This window comes from Protomyctophum parallelum (assembly GCF_964188405.1).
Source record: "Protomyctophum parallelum genome assembly, chromosome: 10".
Lineage (NCBI taxonomy): Eukaryota > Metazoa > Chordata > Actinopteri > Myctophiformes > Myctophidae > Protomyctophum > Protomyctophum parallelum.
The window spans coordinates 9,205,011-9,228,993 of NC_139704.1; the positions used below are offsets into that span (position 1 = coordinate 9,205,011).

The 23,983-nt window shown below is 42.3% G+C and overlaps 1 protein-coding gene across 2 annotated transcripts; it reads left to right on the top strand.

Moving 5' to 3' along the window:
* Nucleotides 1-23,442, top strand: hells (helicase, lymphoid specific). Of its 2 annotated transcripts, none has more exons than XM_083775560.1 (23): nt 1-113; nt 5,281-5,378; nt 7,883-7,995; nt 8,825-8,947; nt 9,782-9,823; nt 9,919-9,946; nt 11,092-11,159; nt 11,299-11,340; nt 12,876-13,103; nt 13,201-13,383; nt 13,785-13,928; nt 14,067-14,263; nt 14,450-14,546; nt 15,293-15,454; nt 15,919-16,076; nt 16,792-16,939; nt 17,364-17,447; nt 19,757-19,876; nt 20,391-20,507; nt 20,990-21,149; nt 21,465-21,564; nt 21,817-21,893; nt 22,097-23,442. In XM_083775560.1, exons 2-23 carry the CDS (start codon nt 5,357-5,359, stop codon nt 22,180-22,182), a joined length of 2,499 nt encoding a protein of 832 aa, XP_083631686.1. In that variant the 5' UTR covers nt 1-113; nt 5,281-5,356; the 3' UTR covers nt 22,183-23,442. The 2 variants fall into 2 exon arrangements, with proteins under 2 accessions (XP_083631686.1, XP_083631685.1); XM_083775559.1 differs by lacking the exon at nt 1-113 and adding an exon at nt 5,156-5,178.
* Nucleotides 23,443-23,983: the final 541 nt, after the last annotated feature.

The following is a 23,983-nucleotide window of genomic DNA, read 5'->3' on the forward strand; positions in this document are numbered from 1 at the left end:
CGGAAGCACGTCAGTTAATGTTTTGATATTTGATGATACCGCCGGTGTTATGGAACTATACTACTGTACTGTCTGAATGAATACACAAAGAGAACACACGGAGTCGGCTCATTGTAAGATACACTTCTACAGTCTACAGACATTACAGTTACGCTATTTGAAGTTCAATTCAGCATCACTCACACCTTGAGTTTTTCGGTTGGTACTTTATTTACAGTTTGCTAATGAACACAGTGTTTCAGTTCACAACGAACACATTAAATTGTTTCAGCATCTTGTTTCAACATTTCAGCATGATCAATGATAAACAGTAAAGCAGTCGCTTTGTGGGGAGATTATTATTATTATATTTGCAGGGAGAAAAATGTGGTAAACTTCTCTAGCAGCGAAAACAGGCCACCAGCCTTCGAGGCTGCGTTGTCTTGTGAGTGATGCATAGCATCGAGAAAGTCCATGATTGCATTGTAGTTGGAAAGCACCGCTTGTAACGACGCAGCTCTCACTGTCCAGCGTGTTGGGCACAGAGGTTTCAACGCCGTGAATGTAAAGAGCCCGAGGCTCCAGCGCCTGCATTCGGGCTTGCAAGCCTGTTTTGGAACCAGCCATGTTCGCTGCACCCTGCTTTTTTGATTGATTGAAATCTTTATTAACAGTTTGTAGAATTTACAGTACATTTTAAGCACGAACTCAATACAAAGACTGTCAACTGTGAGTGGACGACCCAATTAAGCATTACACTTGTTTACAACAGGGTCCACATTGTTCAATTCATCAAAACATGTAAAGACATACAAACATTTAGAGACATACAAATAGACATTTCTCTGTAGGTAAAGAACAGAACAGGAATTAATCATATGGGAAGCAAAAAAAGGGAAAAGATACAATATACAGTGAGGGAAAATGGGGGGGGGGGATTCAGATTTTACAGAGGCCAGTTTCGAAATGCAGCCATCCGTAGGTGCCCTTTGAGAGCGGTTTTGAAGGAGTCAAGGGATTCACATGTCTTAATGACTGTTGGTAGGGCGTTCCACATTTTGGTGGCATAGGAGCGAAAATAATTTAGTCCCTTGTTTGTGCCGAATCTGGGTTGTACATGGTTTGTTGCACTCCCTCTGGTGTTGTGGGTGTGGACTTCGTTTACATTAAGGAAGTATTTAGACAGGTACATGGGTATCTTGGTGGTGTATCGAATCTTGTGGACCAGACCCATTGCAAGATGCTGTACTCTGTCGTCGACCCTAAGCCATCCCAGCCTGTCAAAGTGGGCAGGGGTGAGGTGGGTTCGGGGGGTGAGGCCAAGTAGGAGCCTGACCAGTTTGTTTTGAGAGGTCTGGAGCCTTGTTTTAAGGGCCTTTGAGGTGCTGTGGTACCAAGAGGTGGATGCATAGTCAAAGAAACCTTGTACGAGGGCTCCTGTTAAGGTCTTCAAGGTGCTTTGCGGCGAGATCAAAGCGTGTTGCCGCTCTCTTACTATACTCTGGCTGCTCTCGCATATCCTAAAACCTAATCAACTATAGTTTCATGAATACATCAATGGACGCCATTCAGAATGCACTGAATTCATTCATTCAGTAAACGGTTTAGAAATGACAGAGTTATCATGTGGGGGTCCCCAGGCGGTCCCTCTACTGTACTGTCGCACCCAAAATCATCATATATATATATACAGTTAATATATTATATTATATTATATGTGTGTGTGTGTGTGTGTGTGTGTGTGTGTGTGTGTGTGTGTGTTAGGCTGCGCAACAACAGTGAAAACAAACCAAATGCTCGGACCCAACCAGGGACACAGCCAGGGACAGACACATTAACACTCCTTAATGAAGTGGTTGCACCACTTAAAACACACACACACACACACTGCCCCCTCTGTCACCCTTAAATCTCCATATATGGAGCTGACCTGTTCTGACATTCCAATTATGTTGATCTGAGTCTGACCTCATCAAACCCTATACACTCAAGTCATGTATGGCCAGTACAGAATTGATTCTGTTCATCTGACCCCCCCCCCCATGCCAAAACGCCAGCGCTCGCCCAGCAGTCTGCAGTGATGTAAATACTAAGTTTTACTAGGTGGTCTTTTAAATGCTTTTTTTTTGCGACTTTCGCCTTTATTTTATATTCCACTTCCTTAAGTGACTGTGTGTGTGTGTGTGGGTGCGTCTGAGCACGAAAACATCATGGTTGTTTTTCACCACCGTGCGCAACCTAACACACACACGCACATATTAACTGTATATATGGTGATTTCGGGTGTGCCAGTACATTACAGTGACAGTACAGTGCAGTAGAGGGTACAGTAGAGGGACCCCCACACGCTAACTCTGTCATTTCTCAACCGTTTCGGACGCGGGGCGGCTCGCCGGAATCGGGCCGGCACCCTGGGTGCGTTCCTGTGGGTCTGGAACCCCCCTCCCCTTACTTCACATGGGTGTGATTTTATAGAGGGACAGACAGTAGGCTGACAGGAAATGGGGGAGAGACATGCAGTGAGGGCCGTCGGGATCGGGAGTCGAATCCGTGGCAACCTGCCAGACTCGGACTACCGGCCAGGGTGCCTGGACCCCTGAGTCACGGCCCAGGCCTACTAGCTGGTCTTTTAAATGAGTCCCAGGGCCATTTTTTGAGTCTGACGACATTATAGTAGGCTACGCTACAGTAATGAGTACAGTATTGCATCCCAGGACCCCGGAGGGTGACATCCTTCCTCAATTTAGTGAGGATGCAGGCTATTTGCATCACTGAGTCTACCGTCACCCAGGCAGATGTGTAGCATCCTCGCCCGCCAGCAGTAACATATATTTGACCTAATCCTTCATTGTCAATGGCAAATATGAGATGCGTGGGGCTAGCGCCCCTCAAAAATACAATGAAGCATTGTTGGTATGAAACTACCATTAATATTAGTATATATTCAGGGACAACAATCTGTTTTAATTCTGAGGTAATTGTAAATGTTGATTGATGTAGTTACATGGTGGGGGTGAACGGAACACTGTCCCCTCCCCTCCCAGTGAGCTGTGGTGTCCCACAAGGAAGCATACTAGGGCCTTTACTGTTCCTAATATATGTTAACGACATGACTTCAGCTTGTGACTGCAACTTGTTCCTGTTCGCAGATGACTCAGCACTGCTGGTCTCGGACAGGAACAAACTGCAGGTTGAAAAGACCCTCAGCTCTGAACTCGGTAGAATCTGCACCTGGCTCGCTGATAACAAACTATCCTTACACCTGGGAAAAACTGAATCCATCCTCTTCGGATCAAATAGTAATCTCAGCAAGGCAGATGGCTTCTTGGTTAGAGTGGGTGACAATATTATCACACAAAAAGATCAAATTACCTAGCTAGGTTCCATCCTGGAGGCCAATCTTTCCGGTGATAAAATGGCCACCAACGTAATCAAAAAAGTCAATCAAAGAACAAGATTCCTTTACAGGATCTCCTCACTGGTCAGCAAAAACACCTTGAAGACCTTAACAGGAGCCCTCGTACAAGGTTTCTTTGACTATGCATCCACCTCTTGGTACCACAGCACCTCTAAGGCCCTTAAAACAAGTCTCCAGACCTCCCAAAACAAACTGGTCAGGCTCCTACTTGGCCCACTTTGACAGACTGGGATGGCTTAGGGTCGACGACAGAGTACAGCATCTTGCAATGGGTCTGGTCCACAAGATTCGATACACCACCAAGATACCCATGTACCTGTCTAAATACTTCCTTAATGTAAACGAAGTCCACACCCACAACACCAGAGGGAGTGCAACAAACCATGTACAACCCAGATTCGGCACAAACAAGGGACTAAATTATTTTCGCTCCTATGCCACCAAAATGTGGAACGCCCTACCAACAGTCATTAAGACATGTGAATCCCTTGACTCCTTCAAAACCGCTCTCAAGGCCCAGGCCGTAGCGTAACGGTCTGGGCACCGGACTGGTAATCCAGTCGCAGTGTGCCGCGGGTTCGACTCCCGGACCCGACACGGCCTTTACTGCATGTCATCCCCCCATCTCTCTCCCGTTTCCTGTCAGCCTACTGTCTGTCCCTTCAAAAAAATCAATAAAAGGCGTAAGCCGCAAAAAATAAAACGCTCTCAAAGGGCACCTACGGATGGCTGCAATTCGAAACTGGCCTCTGTAAAATCTGAATCCCCCCCCCCCCCCCGCCCCATTTCCCCTCACTGTATATGTATCTTTTCCCTTTTTGCTCATTATGATGAATTCCTGTTCTGTTCTTTAGCTACATAGAAGTGTCTATTTGTATGTCTCTAAATGTTTTGATGAATTGAACAATGTGGACCCTGTTGTAAACAAGTGTAATGCTTAATTGGGTCGTCCACTCACAGTTAACAGTCTTTGTATTGAGTTTGTGCTTAAAATGTACTGTAAATTCTACAAACTGTTAATAAATATTTCAATCAATCAATCAAAACATCAGACCCACTCACGTCAGACTAGACTAACATGTTATTTGATTGCAGTTGCTCCAAGCCTCCAATCATGTAAACTAAACATTGGTAGCATGTTGTTGTGTAAATCACCTCCTAACGTCTACAGTAGTGTAGGCCTACAGATTGATAGAGCATAACAATGACCGCCCACTCACTCTTTTGACATTATGCACTTTTACAGGCACTGGTGACTGACACATAATTAGTAGTGTAGACTACTCGAGCGTTCTCGCGGGAAATTTTGACAGGGATTTCCCACAACGGGGTAGTTCGGACTTTAATACGAGTGGAGTCGTGTCCTTAGCACCTCAAATACTCAATTGTGCCGTAGCACATTTGAGTAGTGTTGTCATATCTCAACACTCAATAGAGTTTGATATCCGTATGTACTTATAAATAAATGAACTATGGATACTGCTATGTCGTATACACCCCCATTTGAGCTATAGTGGTTCATTCCTTACTGGCGCGAAATCTTTGTGTCCCTCCCACAACACAGCCGGTGCAGGACGAGGACTAGAGACTCAGCATTAGCACAGCAGTCTAGAAGAACGCTTCTATCTTCTCTGTTTCAAAAACGTTGCATTTTGTTGTTGTCGGTCGTGCTTTCTGGTTGAGGAAATTAAAAGCAGCTTGTGCAACTGCGACGTAGCTGTTTTATTGAAGAAGAGGACAATTGTTATTGTCAACTTTTTGGGAGCAATCATGTCGAAGGGGTGAGTTTAGACAGTGGATCCTGGAGGATAATTATGTTGTTAGAAGAAGTTAATAACATGTGTTGTATTATGCACTTGTCTTATATGTCTTTTCATTAATAGTGTAAAGAAAGAATCTCGAAGTTTGTCCCCTGAATGCCCGAAACCTGACGAGTCGGAGGAACCACTTGGTACAGCCATGGAGACCGCATTATCAAATGGTAATGTTACAAATTTCAGTCAGTCATTTTAGTTCGACGATCAATGAGAATCGAATGAATGAAATGCTCCACAACGAAACCAGCATTCATTCACACACACACACACACACACACAGTAAAATCCTGACGGCCTTTCCCCCTTCTTTGTTTTTATTTTCTTTACCACCACGTCCACATTGATCTCTTAGCAATGTAGCATCTGATTCTGAACAATGGGACTTTGCGTTAAATATCGTTTTTGTTCCTTTTATTACTACTACGGGAGTGCAATGGATTAATCAAAACTGGGGATTTACAATATGCTATACCACCATTGTAGCAAACGTGCATTGTGGACCAGTGCAAGGTTCAGAGCCCTGCCATGCAGCATTGACAGGAAATTGCCATATTACCAAGTGCCCATATGGTTGCCTAGCCCCTCTCGGGACCCCCTGGGTCAGCTCATTCTTTCGTCGACCCAAGGGGTCCCTGTTCAGAAATGTTTCCTAATGCAATTGATGGAACGCAGACATAAATACCGTCGGAAACGTCATTTCTGCTGTAGCGGCCCTCGATAGTTGAAATGATGATAAAGATCGATGTGGTCTCAACGGGTGTTTATTTTCTTACGACACCGTGAAAACTATAAAAGGACAGAAGCACTGTTATGATCACATCAAACAATTTCATAGCTTTCACTCAACAATAAAAGCCGTGCATTAAGTTCATCACTTCAATATTACAACTAACAATAAAATGGTTTTCATAGCAATTATAATACAGTGATAAAATAAATCAGTCCACTTCAATACATGACCAATAAAATACCAGAAAGGGAAAATGCACAGTAACCAAATATCATACACCAAAACATACCAGAAACAAATACAATTAATTAAGTCCCAAACAAATCATAAATGAGACCCCAAACCAAAACAAACAAACAATCATGTACCTCACTCCGCTTTAGTCTGCTTATCAAGGGCGCTAAAGGGCTGCATGAACCAGTTGAACCTCAGGGTACATCATCAAACAGTCACAGGTACACCAAACATAGTGTGACAGGCGCTGCAGAACAATATAAACAACTTCAGTCATTCAGTCAACTGTTCACTAAGACTGCAAGTTACAGGCAACCTTACTTTGAGTACAAAGGTGCATGATGCATATAAATACCTTGCTGTGCAGTGTAACAAAGTCACAAACAAATGCTGGGGTGTGTCTCTTTCCCTCTGTCACTGACTCAGTGTGAGAATGGAGTGTGTGAAGCTAGCAGCCTCAGCTAAGTGTGGTGTGGTAACAGGAAGTTTCAAAGTAAAAGTGAACCGAAATACAGGAAGCTTCAAAATAAGATGAACAAAATAAGAAAAGTAAATAACAGATTAACTTCAACTTAGGAAATGATTGAAGTTCAAAGAACTAGTATCCCGGCAGTTACATCTGCTGTGTTTTGAGTGATTCTGATCACGTTTCAAACGACCCATATAAGAGCTATAGGATACAACGGAAACCGCTGAGAATTTTCCTGTGCCGATAACTTTTTCCTGTGCCGTTAACTTAAGCCGTTAAGTCTTTAATCTGTGTTTGACTGATTTTTATATAATACAAAATTTCGCCCTGCGGCCAAAGGCCTCACGCCAGAAGGTCCCCCGTGCCCAGCACCATGCCAAAGCTTTTTCCTGCAGGAAACGCTGGTATCGGGACATCTCTAATTTAGGCCTAAGCATTCGGGATGCACATGCCGTTTTGTGTACGTAGGGTGTCGGTCTAAGGACAGTCGGACCAATAGTATGTTGGAACTAATGCCCAAGCATTCTTCTGGGTGTGGTTAGCTGCAATTTGCAACTCTATATTTTTTTTAAATAATGGGATGAATCTAGAGTTGCAATACCTCTTTCAATCTGCCGAGCTTTTGTGTCATAGAAATCCCACGTAGACATGTTATGATCTACTCTCTGTCCAAAATATTTCACAAGCAATATTCCGAGCCACCATCTTGTAATTTTCCAACCGTCCGTAAAACAAGACGTGTGGGAGAGCGCTTGTTTAATAGAACCTGCGTGTGCAGGTGTGCACATGCAGGTAAACCCAAAAACACCCAAAGAGGGAGGACGCAGGGGACGCCCCGTCACGCACTGCGTTCTCCCACACGAATTGTTTGGCGGTTGGTCGCACACTTGGAGCTCGGTATTATGCTTTCAATATTTTGGACAGAAAGTAGCTCATAACATGTCTATGGTGGATTTTTATGACCCCATAGCTCGGCAGATTGAAAGAGGATAATTCAATCTTGGCCTAGAGCTGCAATGTTGGTGAGTTTGAAGTCGTTTAATACAAGCAGATTGCAAAATCAAATTGGATAAGTGGGGAGTCAATGGAGGGTATTGCAACTCTAGATTCATCCCATTATAAAAAAGTTTCAAATTGCGGCTATTGTGTATTATAGTCACACTATCAAAAGAAGAAAATGCATAACATTCCATAGTGTGATCGGCTCTAAGTGTTTTCGGACTTGTTTCTTGAAGGTGATGCTGTGAAATATGAGGCCACAGAAGTCGTTATCACTGAGCAAATGAAGAAGGAAGAGGAGAAGTTGAAGGAGGAAAACGAGAGAAAAGAGGAGGAATTCATGGACCAGGTTTGTATCGTAACAGTTTCACATACATTTTAAACTATTTCTCTGTTTGTGTTCTTTCCTGGTATTGTGTGTGTGTTGGGCCTCAAATTCAATACCTCAATTTTGACATGAAGTGTTCTGCCCGACAGCAACGATATACTGTTTATTTAATTTTTTCGTATTTTTGGGCGAGGTTACCTGATTGTCTCCACCAGGCCGAAGGCATGTGGGGAGAGTATGTTTTGCACTCCGTCCGTCCGCGTGTCCGTCCGTCCGTCCGTCCGTGTGTCCGTGTGTCCGTGTGTCCGTGAACAGCTAATCTCGGCCACCGTTAACCCGGTCGATGCCATATTTTGCACACACACTCCCTGGATGCCAACCATGAACCTCTGCCCCAAACTTTCCAGAACGGCCTGTTATAGCGCCACCAGGAGGCCGCTTTGTGCAAAACAAGTTTTTGCACAGTACACCTACAGATTTTGTCCAAACATCACGCAAATTGGTACACAGTCTCTCTAGAGCCATTCAACGAAACGGGTCTTTCAGATTTATCAGACTCCATCCTGATTGGTTAAGATTGGCTTCCAAAGTTCACAGGAGTGCTCAGTTTCAAACAAAATGCTGCAAATCATGAACACATCGCGTGATTTCCGTGAAATTGTGCACCCACATTCCCACTAGGCCGAGGACGAAATGCCACATGAACAATTTCAACTCAGCCTCAAGGTGGCGCTATAACTGGCCGAAAAGTGTTTTTACCTCTAACTGCACGGATCTGTGGATAACCTGGTGGAGACCTGTGCCCGGAAGGGCACTTTTTCTAGTTACTACTTGATCTTCTGACCTTCAGGCAAGGGTACAGTTGGATAATCAGTCTCATGAAGCACGTTTCAAGAAGTTGCAGCACCTTCTGGATAAGAGCAACATCTACTCCAAGTTTCTGCTGACCAAGATGGAACAGCAACAGCAAGAGGTAAACGGGTCTGCATCATCCTAATGATCCTATGAATCTGGATAGAGGGATTGGAAGTTAATTTAAATTAGTCATGGTGATTTGTGGGGAAGAAGTAGACGCAACTCGCGAATGATGTGAAAACAACTGATCTACAATATCCCAATTATCCTCAAGCTTGTAGATCAGCTATTGTTTTGCGACACCGTCGTACAACAAATTATAAAATAGGGCATCAGTCGTTTAACAACTCTTATCATTGGGAACTTCACAGCATATGTTCCATTTCTATCTACCTCACTGGGTAATCATGGCTCAAGAAGAGTATTTCTTTAGAGGTCATGGAATCGGCTGATGCATTGAAACCTACGGGTAGGTTAATTAGTGAGCACAGGAATTCATAAGTCTGTGCCCTTCATGACTCCTCCTTGAGTTTGGGTCAAATGTTAAGGTTGTAATTGCTTTCTTGACGTTGATAAGGGCTGTGGTTAGGACCCCAGCACATGTACTCACTGCCGGCAGAAGATCAAAACTCAATCGAGACTTCAAGCACTGTGCAGTCTTTGCATGTGTACTGCCAGTCTCAGACTCTCAGTAAATAAATGATGGCTGGAGTGGACTGCTCATAAAGACATCAGTTTACTCGCATGCAGAGATTTTGTCTCTTGGAAGTAATCGGCAAAAAATTACATTGAACCTTTGTGATTGACCATGTCTAATTATACTATTTTATTAATGTATAAATTAGGTATGCATTTAAACACGTGAAAAGCTAGGTAGTTATCAAATCATTCATGTCGCTTAGTTTGAAATGACAAACCGGTATCCTTCACATTGATGTTATTCCTATTTCAGGAGAAAGTGAAGAAAGAGAGGCTTATGAAGAGAGCCATGAAGGTGAGGGCTGGGGAGGTTTCTGGATGGAGAACAAATATTGTACAATAATTATTCATCATTACTGAACTGTGCCATTTTATTACCATTGTTTACAGAGCCCTGATGGAAAAGCAGCTGATAATGGTGAGTAGTCTGCGTTAAGTAGTTGATTCAAAGCTGGGAATGCATGCGTTTTAAATTGTTTTAGCCCCCCCCCCAAAAAAAAAAAAACAATTTAAAGGACCTATAACATAAAATTCTACTTTTTCAATTTAAAATTTACAATACTTTTTCCACAAATAACCAATTTTGAACAATCAGGCTTTCATATCATATGGGTGTTTTAATGGAAATTGCTCTCAGGAACAGCTCAACTGATTTTGGCCTCATCGTGATGTCATCAATGTCACCCTACTTATATAATTCCTCTCTTTTTCAGTCTTCAGTTCCAAATTTGCATGTCCACTTTGTTTACAATGTCCACCATTGTTGATATTCCAAGCTGGCATGGAATGGAAACAAGCCTGGGTTTATCTAGCATCAGTATTATAATGTCTCAAATATTAAATAATCTGCATATCAGCACACCACCACCTCAGGACATTGTGGTACTGCAGCTAAAACTGCTTTCAAAGTCCAGAAAGAAATGACAAGGCCTGGTTATATCAGAGTGGTGATTGAGGCTCAAAACATTAGAAATAAGTTTGAGGGACATGGACAATATGATATTAAATATTAAAAGCAGTTTTAAAATGCATGTTATTTGCGCTTTAAAACGCATGCATTCCCAGCTTTGTGTGTGTGGGTGATTGGCTGAGCACCCCGTACCATAGCGATGATTTGATTGGCTGAGCAATGTACGTATTGAGGATAAAAAGTGAGGGCAGAAAATTGAGGACGCCACAACAGATTAGCCCTTGGGTGCTGCTCAAGTGCTAATATTGGACTTGAGGATAAAAAGTGAGGACAGAAAAGTCCTCATTCTGAGATAATGTACCAACTACCAAGCGCCTTTTTTTCTCCATGAATGACTACTTCTGAGTATTGTGTTCTGTATTGTTACTGTGGCTACAATGAAAATGAGGGCCTTATGATGATGCGTTTAAATAAAGGTTATGATGATGATGATTAAGTATTCAGTAAAACTAAATTCAAATATGCACTCAAAGAACAACAATATAATGCAAAAATCAGTAAGCACACAACTGGAATAATCAAAATGATTATGCCTACACACAAGTAACAAGTGTAGGGTGATGAATATCAGATTAATTTGATTCTGTCTGTAGATGACAAAACGAAGAAACGAAAAAGGCCACAGGAGAGCTTCAAAATTTCTGATGTCATGTCTAAAGAAGTAAGCTGTTTAAGTGTGTCTACAGTACACAATCACATACACACAATGACAATATGTACATTTTGTCTCAACTTGTTGAACTATAATGTGCTTGTTTGCTCGCAGCTCATGTACTGCTGTTCTTTTTCTTTACTTTCAGGAAATCTTGTCCAAAGCCAAGAAAAGTAAAACGGTAAATAAAGTTAAAATTTACTTTTTGAAAGATATTCTTTCAGGCTGGATGTACTGCGAACTGCCAGAAAGCACAGTACATGACAGCCAGTTACTTTTCGGTGCCTATGTTTACCATTTGGACCAGAGGCGTCGGGTTCCTATAACGGCGGTGGGTGCAGGCCCCCCCCCCCCCTAAAACTAGTTTTTTTTCTTTCGTTTGGTACTTTATTTACAGTTTGCTAATGAAGAGTATACTCTGAATATATTCTTTGAGGTTTGGCCTTATATCAAACATACATGCTCAGTCTTTTAATTAATACATTTGCAACTATTTGAATAAAGGTTGTACACATCAGTGAAATTAACCACTAAATCCCTAATTGAGAGAGTGCAAGCCACCACAGCTCATGAAACATATAGGCTGCATGGCTAACAGGGCTTAGTGCTTCCCCTACCATATCTCTCCTTTCTCTGGCTCTATGACTTATACACCCATGAAAAATGGAAAATATAAATTTCATTGAGTGTATACCATTTGGAATTATACCAATCGGTTGAGATTTGGCTGATTATAGCCAAAGTTAGATATCAACCTTTTGCGCAACGGGCCATTGGGACTGTGGCGGCTATACTTCTGCTTGGATTCATGGTGAGTGCGCACCGAAAAGTAATTGGAATATATTTTTCTTGCCACATTATAAACAAGTTTACTTTACCTCCTCACTGTCCTCAGTGTTTGGGACGGGACATGCGTAGGCCTGTATCATGTGCTGTCTGCGTGCATATAAGTGCTGCGCTCCAGTGAAATTGTGCGGCTTGAGAAAAATTAGTTAATTTGTGTTGGATAAGGGCTTATTGGTGGGTTTTCCGTAGATATTAAGGACTGTTAGGGTGTGTTTTAGCCGGCGGCGGCGGCGCCGAATTGTAGCATGGACTGGACGAATCTCTTCTTGCCTGGAGGGTGCTTCATCATCGTAGTCAAATGGAAATAAATCCTGTACTGTACTGTATGCAACATTTATACGCTCTACCTGGCAGCAGAACAAAAGCCACCTTATTAGCATTTGAATGCCCATGGGCGGCGGCCCAACGCATATCTTGGCCCAAGCGCCCACAACCCCCCGTAAAGGTATGTGACTTACAGTGACTACGTGCATGAAAACATGACCACTGGGGAAGGGACATTTCAGTCAGGACAGTGGGTGCATATTCTGCTTCTGCATATTGATATTGGCGCCGCTTATTATTTTGACCGTGGGTGCTTCTGCGCCTGAGCACCCCCGGAGTTGACGGACGCCGCTGATTTGGACCATTCATACATCGTCAGATGTTTTGGCATCTGTTATTTTCTTTTAGCACCACAGCAAATCTGAGAAGTCATGAAAATACAAGAACATGAGGCAGTAAAGGAGACAATTTCCTATTGATGAATGTTTAACTTTAAAACCACAGAAAGGAGGAGTGAGGGGGAATTACTGTAGTTATTGTGTTTTGTCTTTTATTTGTTCTATTTATCTATTTAATATATTAATTAATGTCGCCCTATACCCTCTTCCCATCTAGGAGGAGGATACTGCCTCCAGGTCAGTGAATGTAGACGATATAGAGAACATGACGGACTCCAACACGGAGATCAAAGACCGTCTCGCTGAGACCATGCGAGACAATGCCAAGCATCTCCTGGACCCCGACAGGAAGGTGAACGGCCAGCCGGTTCCTCTTATGCAGCCCACACTCTTTACTGGAGGGCTGATGAGGTCGTACCAGATAGAGGGCATCGAATGGCTGAGGGTGAGACACTTGTTTCTCTCTCTTTCTCCATCTCTGTTCTAGTGCCTCTCTCATGTTATAATGATGTCAACACTGTTTGCTGTTGTTGTGGTGTCAGATGCTATGGGAGAACGGTATCAATGGGATCCTGGCTGATGAGATGGGTCTGGGAAAGACCATTCAGTGCATCGCCCACATCGCCATGATGATTGAGAAGACTGTGAAGGGGCCCTTCCTGGTGGTGGCTCCACTCTCCACCCTGCCCAACTGGGTCAGCGAGTTCAGACGCTTCACACCAGAGGTACTGAGACTCCTGACCCTCTATTGATTGTTAGAAATGGTGGACTTGACTGGGATTTGCTCGTGAAAGAATCGTAGGAATTTGGCTCAGGGAGTTTGCCATCAGACATTCTTTTGCACTGCCAAACCAAAATACAAGACTAATCATGAAACATGGTGGTCAAAATGGTCAAAATGTCATTATTCTTAAGTAGCATGTGACATATGAAACTAGGGGGTTTTCATGCTTCTGAATCCATTCCAAGCATTAGTTTTGCACAAAAAAACACTCCTTGGGCTAAATCCACTGACCTCGTCACATTTGTGATGACGGCTATGGCTGTTCTCCTCCCAAGGAGTGTTTTATGTCACAAAAGAACCTGAAAGGTGTTGTATAATCTTCTCATTTGTGTGTTGTTGCAGGTGAGTGTAGTGCTCTACCATGGCACCCAGCTTGAGAGGGCTAAACTCTTCAAGCAGTTCAGGAAGCCTCAGGGCCCCCTCAGAATGCAGCCAGTTGTCGTCACCTCTTTTGAAATCGCCATGATCGACAGGAAGATATTACAGGTACAGCACCCCCGTCTGTGTTCAAAATGTCTTTTGATTGGTAATCTGCTCGGATTAAATGTTAAACAGAGTGAATAAATAATAAATTGCATTGGGACATTGTCGCCCATTTCGATCCCCCCCCCCCTCCACATTCAGCATTTATCCTGGAGGTATCTGATCGTAGACGAGGGTCATCGGATCAAGAACATGAACTGTCGTCTGGTGCGTGAGCTGAAGCTCATCCCCACTGACAACAAACTGCTGTTGACGGGTACGCCACTGCAGAACAACCTGGCTGAGCTGTGGTCCCTCCTCAACTTCCTCCTGCCAGACGTCTTTGATGACCTCAAGAGGTAATGGGACGGGATGGTTCGTTTCCATCATTATTTCTTCACATTTCTTTTAGGCATTAGTAACTTTTTGTTACTAATACCTAAAAGAAATGTGAAGAAAGTAACTTTTTGTTTATATCAGCAGTTGTTTGAACAGATGCAGCTAATGGACACAAAGTAATTAATAGTGTTTTTGTGTGTTTTTAGTTTCGAGTCGTGGTTCGACATCGACTCCATCCGAGCAGACGCGGAGAACGTGGTTGCCAACGAGAGGGAGCAGAACGTATTGAGCATGCTCCACCAGGTCAGTCCTCCTCTCAACACAGCTGTCACTCACTCACCCTAAATAGCAGAGCTAGAAGCTCACAATGTGTAGCCATGAGGTGTAATTTTAATAATGTTTTAACCCATTTAGGCCTGACATCAAAAAAAGTTATTTTTAAAATGATTTTTTTTCTTAAAAAACCCCAAAGATTATATGTAATATGCCTCCGGTCCCCATCTGAAAATATGTTGTTCCAGGGACCCTCCAGAAGAAAAGATTTGAGTTAAAAACTTTATATATATATATTCCAAACTTGCATTTTTCAAAAATAGACCTACAAGCGTGCCACTCAGTGGTGCTATGAGCTTGTAGATCTGCTATTTTTCAATAGCTAAATTATAACATAATGTTTACAACACCAAATGGGGTTCCCACCCAAAATGGGTTAATTGGTGCACTAACATTTCTGAAAGGATTATATTTATATCAATATGTCTGGGTCCCCACCCACTCACTCAGGGTTGACGTGTCACACCTGCAGTGACGGGAGGTGCACCAAAATGTGGTGTTTTGATTGGACAATGGGGGCACTCCCTTATTATAAAAGTACATACTTTTGTGTATGTTCACATGACCTGATGAAGATGAAGAAATGTCAGAATTTTCAATTTTCATACTTGTGGTGTGCGGGCTCCATCCAATCTACTTAAATGATGGCCGTCGTGATATTAACTGGAAAGGTAAAAAATAAATGAACGCTGACGAGATCTCTCTCTGGTCTCTAGATCCTGACTCCATTCCTCCTGAGAAGGTTGAAGTCGGACGTGACACTGGAGGTTCCTCCCAAGAAGGAGATCATCGTTTACGCTCCTCTGACGACCAAGCAGGCGACCTTCTACAAAGCAGTGGTCAACAATACTATCGCCAAGCTGCTGGGACAGGAGAAGGTAACGTGGCATAACGTCAACATGCATCCCGACTTTGTAATCCATCGGGTCTCACAGACTTTATTTGTCTCTTTCATTCATGTTTACTGGTGAAATTAGGCCATTTATTTAATTCTAACATGTTAGACAATTAAGACTGATGCTATGGTAAGATTTGTCACAAAGGCACACTGGAAACTAAGATTTACATTTAGATTGAGCATGATAAGAAGAAATTGTCTTAAAATGTCTTAAATATAAGTTGCTGAAACATTCAGTTAGGGCTATTGATCACTTGAAAGGCGTATTTCCTTTGATTTTGTGTGGTGTGTTGTGGGGTTGTAGATCTGCTGTTTTCACTATTTCTTTAATTTTCTTTGTTCCTATTCCTACATTATTTTATTAAATAATTTATCAACAATTTTAGTCGATAGGATCACTGAATGTTACAGTTAATCGAACTTGTGTTCTAACTTCTAATTCAGGTTGAGAAACCAGTGGAGGTGAACAGTCTTGGCAGGGCGAGTCGGCCTCGGAGGGCAGTGAACTACGTTGAGGCGGAAGACGACGACGAGGCGGAAGTCGTCGACAAGTCCTGGAGTCAGTACCTGGAGGCAGCCGAGAAGGAGTGTGAGGAGGAAAGGTCAGCCTGCTCTACTGTGTCATTTAATTTACCAACACAGACTTATTATCTTTATACGTAATTGTTTAGGGGAGTCTCACTATTCCATGGCTCCCAGTGCTCCAAACATCCTTGGGTTATATTGTTTCAATATAAATTTTATCTTTCTTGGATGCATTCGGGGGAGAGCTCTAAAGCTTCACAATGTCACTGCACCTGGACCACAGTAATTTGTACTCCATACACTATTCACTGATTGTATTTTTGTACCGTACTGTGATGCGTTGCTTCTTCACCACTGGAACACACAAAACCCACCAGGTGCACAAGCATGAGTGCACTGAGGCAGCTTTTCTTCCATGTTAATGAGTGCCACCATTCTCATTGGCTCATGCACGTCTGCTATATGACCAGATGTCCCAGTTAGGCCTCCGTGCGCGGATCCTTTTTGGTGGGTTCCGTGTAGTGATAAATATTTACTGTCACAACACTATTTGTCACTGGCAGTGATGTCAAGGATACCGCGATTCCTTATCAATGAGCTGCATATTATACCACAACACTGGTATGGTCCTAACACCTGTTTGCATATCTGCATGGTACTCTGAGAGCCTCCAAGCTGATTGTACGGTAACAATTTAATTATACATTTCCACTTACCGGGTAATTTCCAGTACTTTCCACTGGTCTTGAGCATTTTTTTAGCCATGCCTCCTTAATCTTCTCTTTCCTCCAGCTCCAACAAAGAAGTGGTGAAGGTAGTGACCCCTCTGGATGCTGTGGTTAGCCTGAAGATGAGAAACATCCTCATGGTGCTGAAGAAGTGTTGCAACCACCCTTACCTGCTGGAGTATCCACTGGACCCTGCCACGCAGGAGTTCAAGGTATTCATATTTACCAGTAGCAGTTTTATATAGCCTGTTTTGACCAGGACTCTATTGTTTTGTGACCATATCTCCTGGCGAGCTCCTGATTTGTCATTTATCATGTTACCATATAGCCTGGTTAGCTCCTGATTCTTCATCTCATGATTCTCTTGTGTTGGGGGTATTTTTCGTTTTGGCTTGCAACCCAGCCTCCTACACACACTACAAGCTCACAATGCCGATTGTCGCATCGCATTGCCGATATTTTAAAAATATATTTAAATAGGACTTAAGTGCTTAAATAAAGACGTTTCTTTTTTAGGTTTTTGTACTACTACCCGTCTGTCTCCTTCCCTCTTTTATTCCTGAAGTGTGCTCTTATTTTCATTATTTTTAAGTCTTTTACATACTGCTATATTGTGGCTTTCTTTGCGTCCTGCAGATTGATGAAGAGCTTGTGAAGAGTTCTGGGAAGTTTCTCATCCTGGACAGACTGCTTCCTGCTTTGAAGGAAAGAGGCCATAAGGTACGACTGATGAGTCACAATCATTCAACTTACACTTGTATTTGAGCTTTAAAGCCATTATGCTCTCTCTATACACGGTCGGTCTCACTTGATAATCTTTGGTACTTTCATTTTTTTATTATATATATATATATATATAGGTATTTTTTGCCTTTTATTGATACTAAGTAGACATGGAGAGAGATGGGGGAAGACGCGCAGCAAAGCGGGATCGGGACTTGAACCACCACGACACACTGTCATGCTGGATTACCAGCCAAGGTGCCTGGACCGCTAAACCGGCCCAGCCCGTACTTTCATTTCTAGCGTTTTCACTACAGGACCATTTTTCATTCCGCCAGTACATTCTGAAAAACATACTAGGAAGCTTTCGAACGTCAACTTCTACCCACAACATCAGTGCCAGTTTTCATCATACTTCCTGCACTTTCTATGTAAAAACGGGGTATAATATAGGGCTGACCTTCGATTACGTTTTTGATGATCGACGCTTCGATATAAATTTGTTTCGATCTTCGACGCTTCGAAACCCAGCCGGGGGGGGGGGGGGGGGGGGGTTTCGTGATGCGAGGCGTGATGCGCGATGCGAGCAGTGACTCTTTGGTTTAAACAACGCTATAGCGGAGAGAAAGGCATGCTTGGATTGGTATCATTTATTTTAAACGATAAGCCTTTAGGGCTGACCAATGAACTATAGGCTTAAAATAAAACAGCGATATAGCTGCAGAAGATAGAGAGGAGCGCATATTGGATTGGTCTTTTATTTAACAATTAAACAGCGCCTGAAACAGGCATTACCTCTCCATCAAATAAAAATATATATAATCCAAACTCCTCTGTCAATTGTAAACGACCGGTAAGTTCGGTAACATGAATGAACTCTTCAAGCCTGACACTTGTCAGAAATAAAATCAACCACGGTTAATTTGATTGATCATAAAGTTAATGTGACTGAGTGTGCGTATGGGAAAAAATATATAAACTTCACAGATTATAGATCACTTAACAATCTGTTGAGTATTGCCTGAATAATGCCACTAGTGAGATCCCATTTTTATCGACATGCGATGCCGATGGAGAAATCCCACATAGTTAAATTACCTCATAGTCATGCTGCATGCGCTGTTGGTCGATGAAGAATTATAATCCAAGGTTTGTCAATCATATTATGGTTTATGGTTGAAAGTAAACCATAATAAGTAAACTTTAAGAAGAGATCTGCAGTCATTGTGCTGCAGACAGTGCAGAGTGCATGAGAGCAGCTCCGCTTGCTAATTGAGTTGACATTTGCGCAACTTCACTCCATGGCATTACAGTAATTAGTTATTTGCCAGCACCTGCTCCAATATAGGCCTAAATCAAACTTTATTTATATAGCACATTTAAAACAATAAAAGCTGACCAAAGTGCTGTAGGCCTACAGGCTGAAACAAGTGGAGCATCACCATCGGCGCACAAAAAAAAACATAATTAAAAGAAAAAACACAGGCAAATAGGCTACATAATTACAATAATACGATCAGGTGCAATTAAATGCCAAAGAGAAAAGATGTTTTGGTCTGGGTCTGTAGGAGCTGCTCTGCTGCATGGGAGTTCACAGTGATGGAACAGGTCAGTCTTCAGACAAGAAAAAAAAAAAGATATCGCTGGCAACGGCAAAATCTATTCTCCGCATCGCCAAAATAAATCTATAGGCCTAGTTTCATTCGTGCCATTATATTCAGCCAATATGCACAACGCAGCGCATGAGATTGCAGATCTTTGAATTTTCGGTGTGCGCACTCACCATGTGAATCCAAGCAGGTCCTCACAAGAATAATGTAGCCTACACCGCCAGGCTCCACAAGGTTCTCAGTGCAATGGCGCGTCGATAAAAGTTGAGATTTTATAGTGGCATTATTCAGGCAATACTCAACATATTGTTATAATTCCATGTGATCTATAATCTGTGAAGTTCTTATTTTCATTTGGGTGTAAGTAATGTTTTTATATGACTTATAAAACATGGTAGCCTATATTTAATGTCCACTGAGCTGTGGTGCGCTTCCTTGTTTTTAACACGGGGAAAGAGGAGGCGTTGCGAGGTGCTTGCGAGGCGCAAGCATGGCTCGCGGACCAAATGGGGCCGTCTCGCGGACCAAAAGCGGACGCTTTTTTTAAATGACTATTCGATTCAAAATTTAAAAATCGATTCCCGTGCGTATCGATTGAACGTCGATTAATCTGTATGTAATGTGTATGAAAAGATGCATAAGGAAACATTTCTATTTTGTATTCTTTACTGATGTTTGTGATTTATTTTTGTGTAGGTGCTGGTGTTCAGTCAGATGACATCCATCTTGGACCTACTGGTGGACTACTGCTACCTGAGAGACTACCAGTACAGCCGACTGGATGGCAACATGTCCTACATGGACAGAGAAACCAACGTGAGTATATGGTCCTATATAGACAGAGAGACCAACGTGAGTATATGGTCCTATATAGACAGAGAAACCAACGTGAGTATATGGTCCTATATAGACAGAGAAACCAACGTGAGTATATGGTCCTATATAGACAGAGAAACCAACGTGAGTATATGGTCCTATATAGACAGAGAAACCAACGTGAGTACATGGTATTTGATTCTCTGAATTGCTGTCACTAAAGGCTCATTACTGTCTTTAAGGCATCTGGGTGGTACTCGCCCACCACTGCAGAGACCGGAGTTCGTTACCTCTGCAGTGCCCTCCATCCAACACAACATAGTAGGTGGGAAGCCGGCTGGCCTGGCAGGGGATGGAGTCCTAGCAAGCTGCGACTCCTACCGGTTGTTCGGTACACTTGTTTAGCAGGGAGTGTAACTAGAGAAAGATGACATGGACCTCTGCACGGTCCCCACTGAAACGATTGTCATCACTTCGTTCTTATATCTTCCGGGTTTTTGTTTCTCTCCCCCAGATGACCAAGTTTGCTGCAGACCCAGAGGTTTTCTTGTTCCTGCTGAGTACCAGAGCAGGAGGCCTGGGCATCAATCTGACATCTGCTGACACCGTCATCATCTTTGACAGTGACTGGGTGGGTACAGGGTCACAATACTTGCTTTTAAAATAAATTATGTTGGGGTATTTCTGCTTTAATTATTGGTACAGTGGAGAATAAAGGGCAGAGGGAAAGAATATATAACATTCTGTCTGGTTTAAGGAACTTTTCAGTACCATGAGTGAATGTTTTATCATGGCATAGAAGATTGTTCAGAATGAATGCAGGGCTTTGCAATGTTTTCAAAACTATAAAGTTAGCTGAGTGTGCCAGAGTTGCCTTCAAAGGCATGTCTGGTTCTGTCGGAATAACTCATTAAAACCTGAAAAGCATGAGTGTAATTTGATTTTCTTTCGTTTGCTATTAAAAAAAGTAGCTCACAGGCGTTACTTCGTTACTAGCGTTTTATTTTATTTTTATCTTGAAAGTGTGAGAAACTGATTTAGAAGGCATTTGTAGAATCGGCTTCAGGTAAGGTCTTAGTGGAATAATGGAAAGTGTCTATTTCCCCTCACCAGAACCCCCAAGCAGACCTGCAGGCCCAGGATCGTTGCCACCGCATCGGACAGACCAAGCCAGTGTTGGTGTACCGCCTGGTGACAGCCAACACCATTGATCAGACCATCCTGGAGCGTGCTTCAGCCAAGAGGAAGCTGGAGAAGATGATCATCCACAAGAGTGAGTATCTTTGAAAAATACTTTTGCGTTTTTGGGTACGAGGGTGCAACAGTGAATAAATATGCAGAGTAATGCTCTTGACATGTAAGTGTGGTATGTACTTTTATTGGGCTGTCTATAAACGGAAGGCGGTGGATATTATGTCAAGAGCACATGTACTATGTAAGACGCCTCTACTCAATGGTGTCAGTCAACTCTACCCGTTTTGGCATCATCCTGAAGACTTTCCACTCTGGTGTTAATAATATGTTGAAATGTAATGTGGGTTTGTCTGTTTTGTCATGTACTCACTCACCTGCCTCTTTTATTCTTCAGACAAGTTTAAAGGAGCGCGGTCAGAGCTGAACCAACCAGCAAAGAGCATAATCGATCTGGATGACCTGAAGGAAATGTTAAAGAACAGGAACACTGCCAAGTAAGGAACTGGATATCAGGTCGATGTGAATTCCCTTGTCGATTTCATTTTAACCACATGGATACTACCGTCAATATTGTGGGGGAAAACATACTTTATTTATTTTTTACAGTAGTGGTAAGGTGTTTGAGGAACCAATGACATTATAATCTGCCCTCATTTGTCTGTTAATTTATCCATTTGCAATTGCAAAAGCTCAGTAAAACTAACAGATGTGTCATTGTAATTCATGCTCTTGTGACCTTGTTTCAGGGAGATGAGAGGTATCAAGGGGAAGGTGATCAGTGACGAGGACCTGGAGAGTCTGCTGGATCGAAGTGACTTAATGGGTGAATAAAAACTTGGTCATTTTCCAATAAAAATATTGGACACACCCTGGTGTATTTTAACAAGTATGTGTACACGTATCCAGGCATACTGTGCACAAATAAGAAAAGGTTGTTTGTGAAAATGGGATTATAGAAACCATTACTGTTGGTGCAATTCTCACTAACGGTAACCCTAACCCTTTTTTTTTTTTTTTTTTTTTCAGACAAGGAAAAGAGGTTCTCAAAGCTGGAAAAGGGGGGCGTCTTCAGAGTGGTCGAGGCCAGTGAGTCATCAGATATTTTGATCTGAGCAGACTGCAAGCCAGAGTTATGCACCGACTACAGTAGATTACAAGATCACAACACGTCAGCTGTTTTCGGTGCCCAACACAAGCGCGCAACAAAGTGTAAATCAGGCTTTATACATTCACACTCCTGAGTACATTCCTTCACAGAACAAAGGAATTTGAAACCGATCCACCGACAGCGATCGGTATGCTGCTGTCACTGGTATTGAAGACTGTAACTACTAGAACTGTGCGCATGGGCTCTGCCCTCTAATGTCACCTGAATCCACATGTGACCTCACTTGGACTGGGGTGATGTCGGAGTCGCTACGCACATCTATGCTTTATGGTAAAAGCGCTGTTTCTCAACGCCTGGTCCGGGGCACGCCAGGTGTTCAAATGGACCCTTAATGGCCTAACTCTGAGAGGGTACAAATGTAACCATTGATTTATATTTGGAAACCACAATCTACACTCTATTATTTGGTGTTAAGTTACAGTACCATAGGGTACGTTTAAACACCTGGTGGCCCCCGGACATGGCGATGAGAATCAATGAGGTAATGGTTTGTCGTCCATTGCCTCTTGTTATGAAAATGTTCTGAAACTGCTGTTAAGACTTTAGACCTGTTGGGTGAGGTTTTATTTATTTTTATGGCCTAATTCCAGGGAATTAACCTGTGTTCTAAAAATGTCCTTAATCCATTTTAATTTGAAAAGCACCCATGATTACAAATCAGCTAAAGTATCCAAAATACGATTATACTGTAGGACTGTAAATTAGTGTAATAAATACTTTTTTGTTGGAGGGGCAAAAAAACAGTCTATTCTGTTGGTCTTACCTAAAACTTGATTTTAATATTATTATTTAATCTTTTTATACGGAGTTGTTGCTGTTTTGATGAAGGGGTACATTTTTGTCACCAGTTCTTTTTTTCTTCTGTGAATACTCTTCCAATATGGTGGCACATTTCTACTTGTTTCTACTTGATGTTCCACAAAGGGCATCATTTAATTTGTGCCAATTGTCACTCAAATAGCTCTGTTTGTTGATGATAAAAGTAGTGTATTTGTCTAACCCTGGTATTATACTGTCATTCTATCCTGGGCTGGCAGATGTTAATTGTGATTACCCGATTGTCCAATCTATCTGCCTGAAACACAAGAATACTGTATTGTACCAGGGTAATCTTTAATTAAAGCACTTTCAGAGATTACAAAAATGTTTGACCCTTTACTAACCATATGTACGTACCCCGTTTTATCTTCATGTATAAATAAATAAATAAACAATGTAACCTTACAATCTGCTGTGGTTTTGTTGGTCGAGTAAGGAAAAATAATCATGCCTTAACTCAGATACTCACTGTAGTGTTTTATATCCAAACTATACTATTATACAGAAACTGGGACGGAACTGCCTTTTGCCCTCTTTACTTGTGAAGATCCAATGATCAAATAATGTGTGTGTGCATTCATCACATCCTAGTACTCATAAGTAAATAAGTGACACTGGAAATTTATACACCCACTTTTTCACAATCCCTTGCTTTCCATATTTGTCCTATGATCCTAGGATCAGGGTGTGGTCAGAGCACCTGGACTACTTGTATCTGGGTCATTGCAGCATTGCAAGAAAAGCTTCACTTGTTTGCAGGTGGGTGAAATCTGGATTTTCATTCTATATTGCGTTACTGCCTCCAATTAAATGTATCCTTTCCTTACTATTGTAACTAGTGCAACCTGGTGTTTTGTAGCCTAGTTTTTAAAGCGCATCCATTGGTTGAAGGCTACTTCTGCGTATTTACTCTGAAGAGTAATTAG

Coding starts and splice junctions, on each gene's coding strand:
- hells (XM_083775559.1), top strand. Junction 11,160..11,298: donor CTGATGTCATGTCTAAAGAA/GTAAGCTGTTTA, acceptor CTTTACTTTCAG/GAAATCTTGTCCAAAGCCAA. Junction 21,894..22,096: donor GGATCGAAGTGACTTAATGG/GTGAATAAAAAC, acceptor TTTTTTTTTCAG/ACAAGGAAAAGAGGTTCTCA.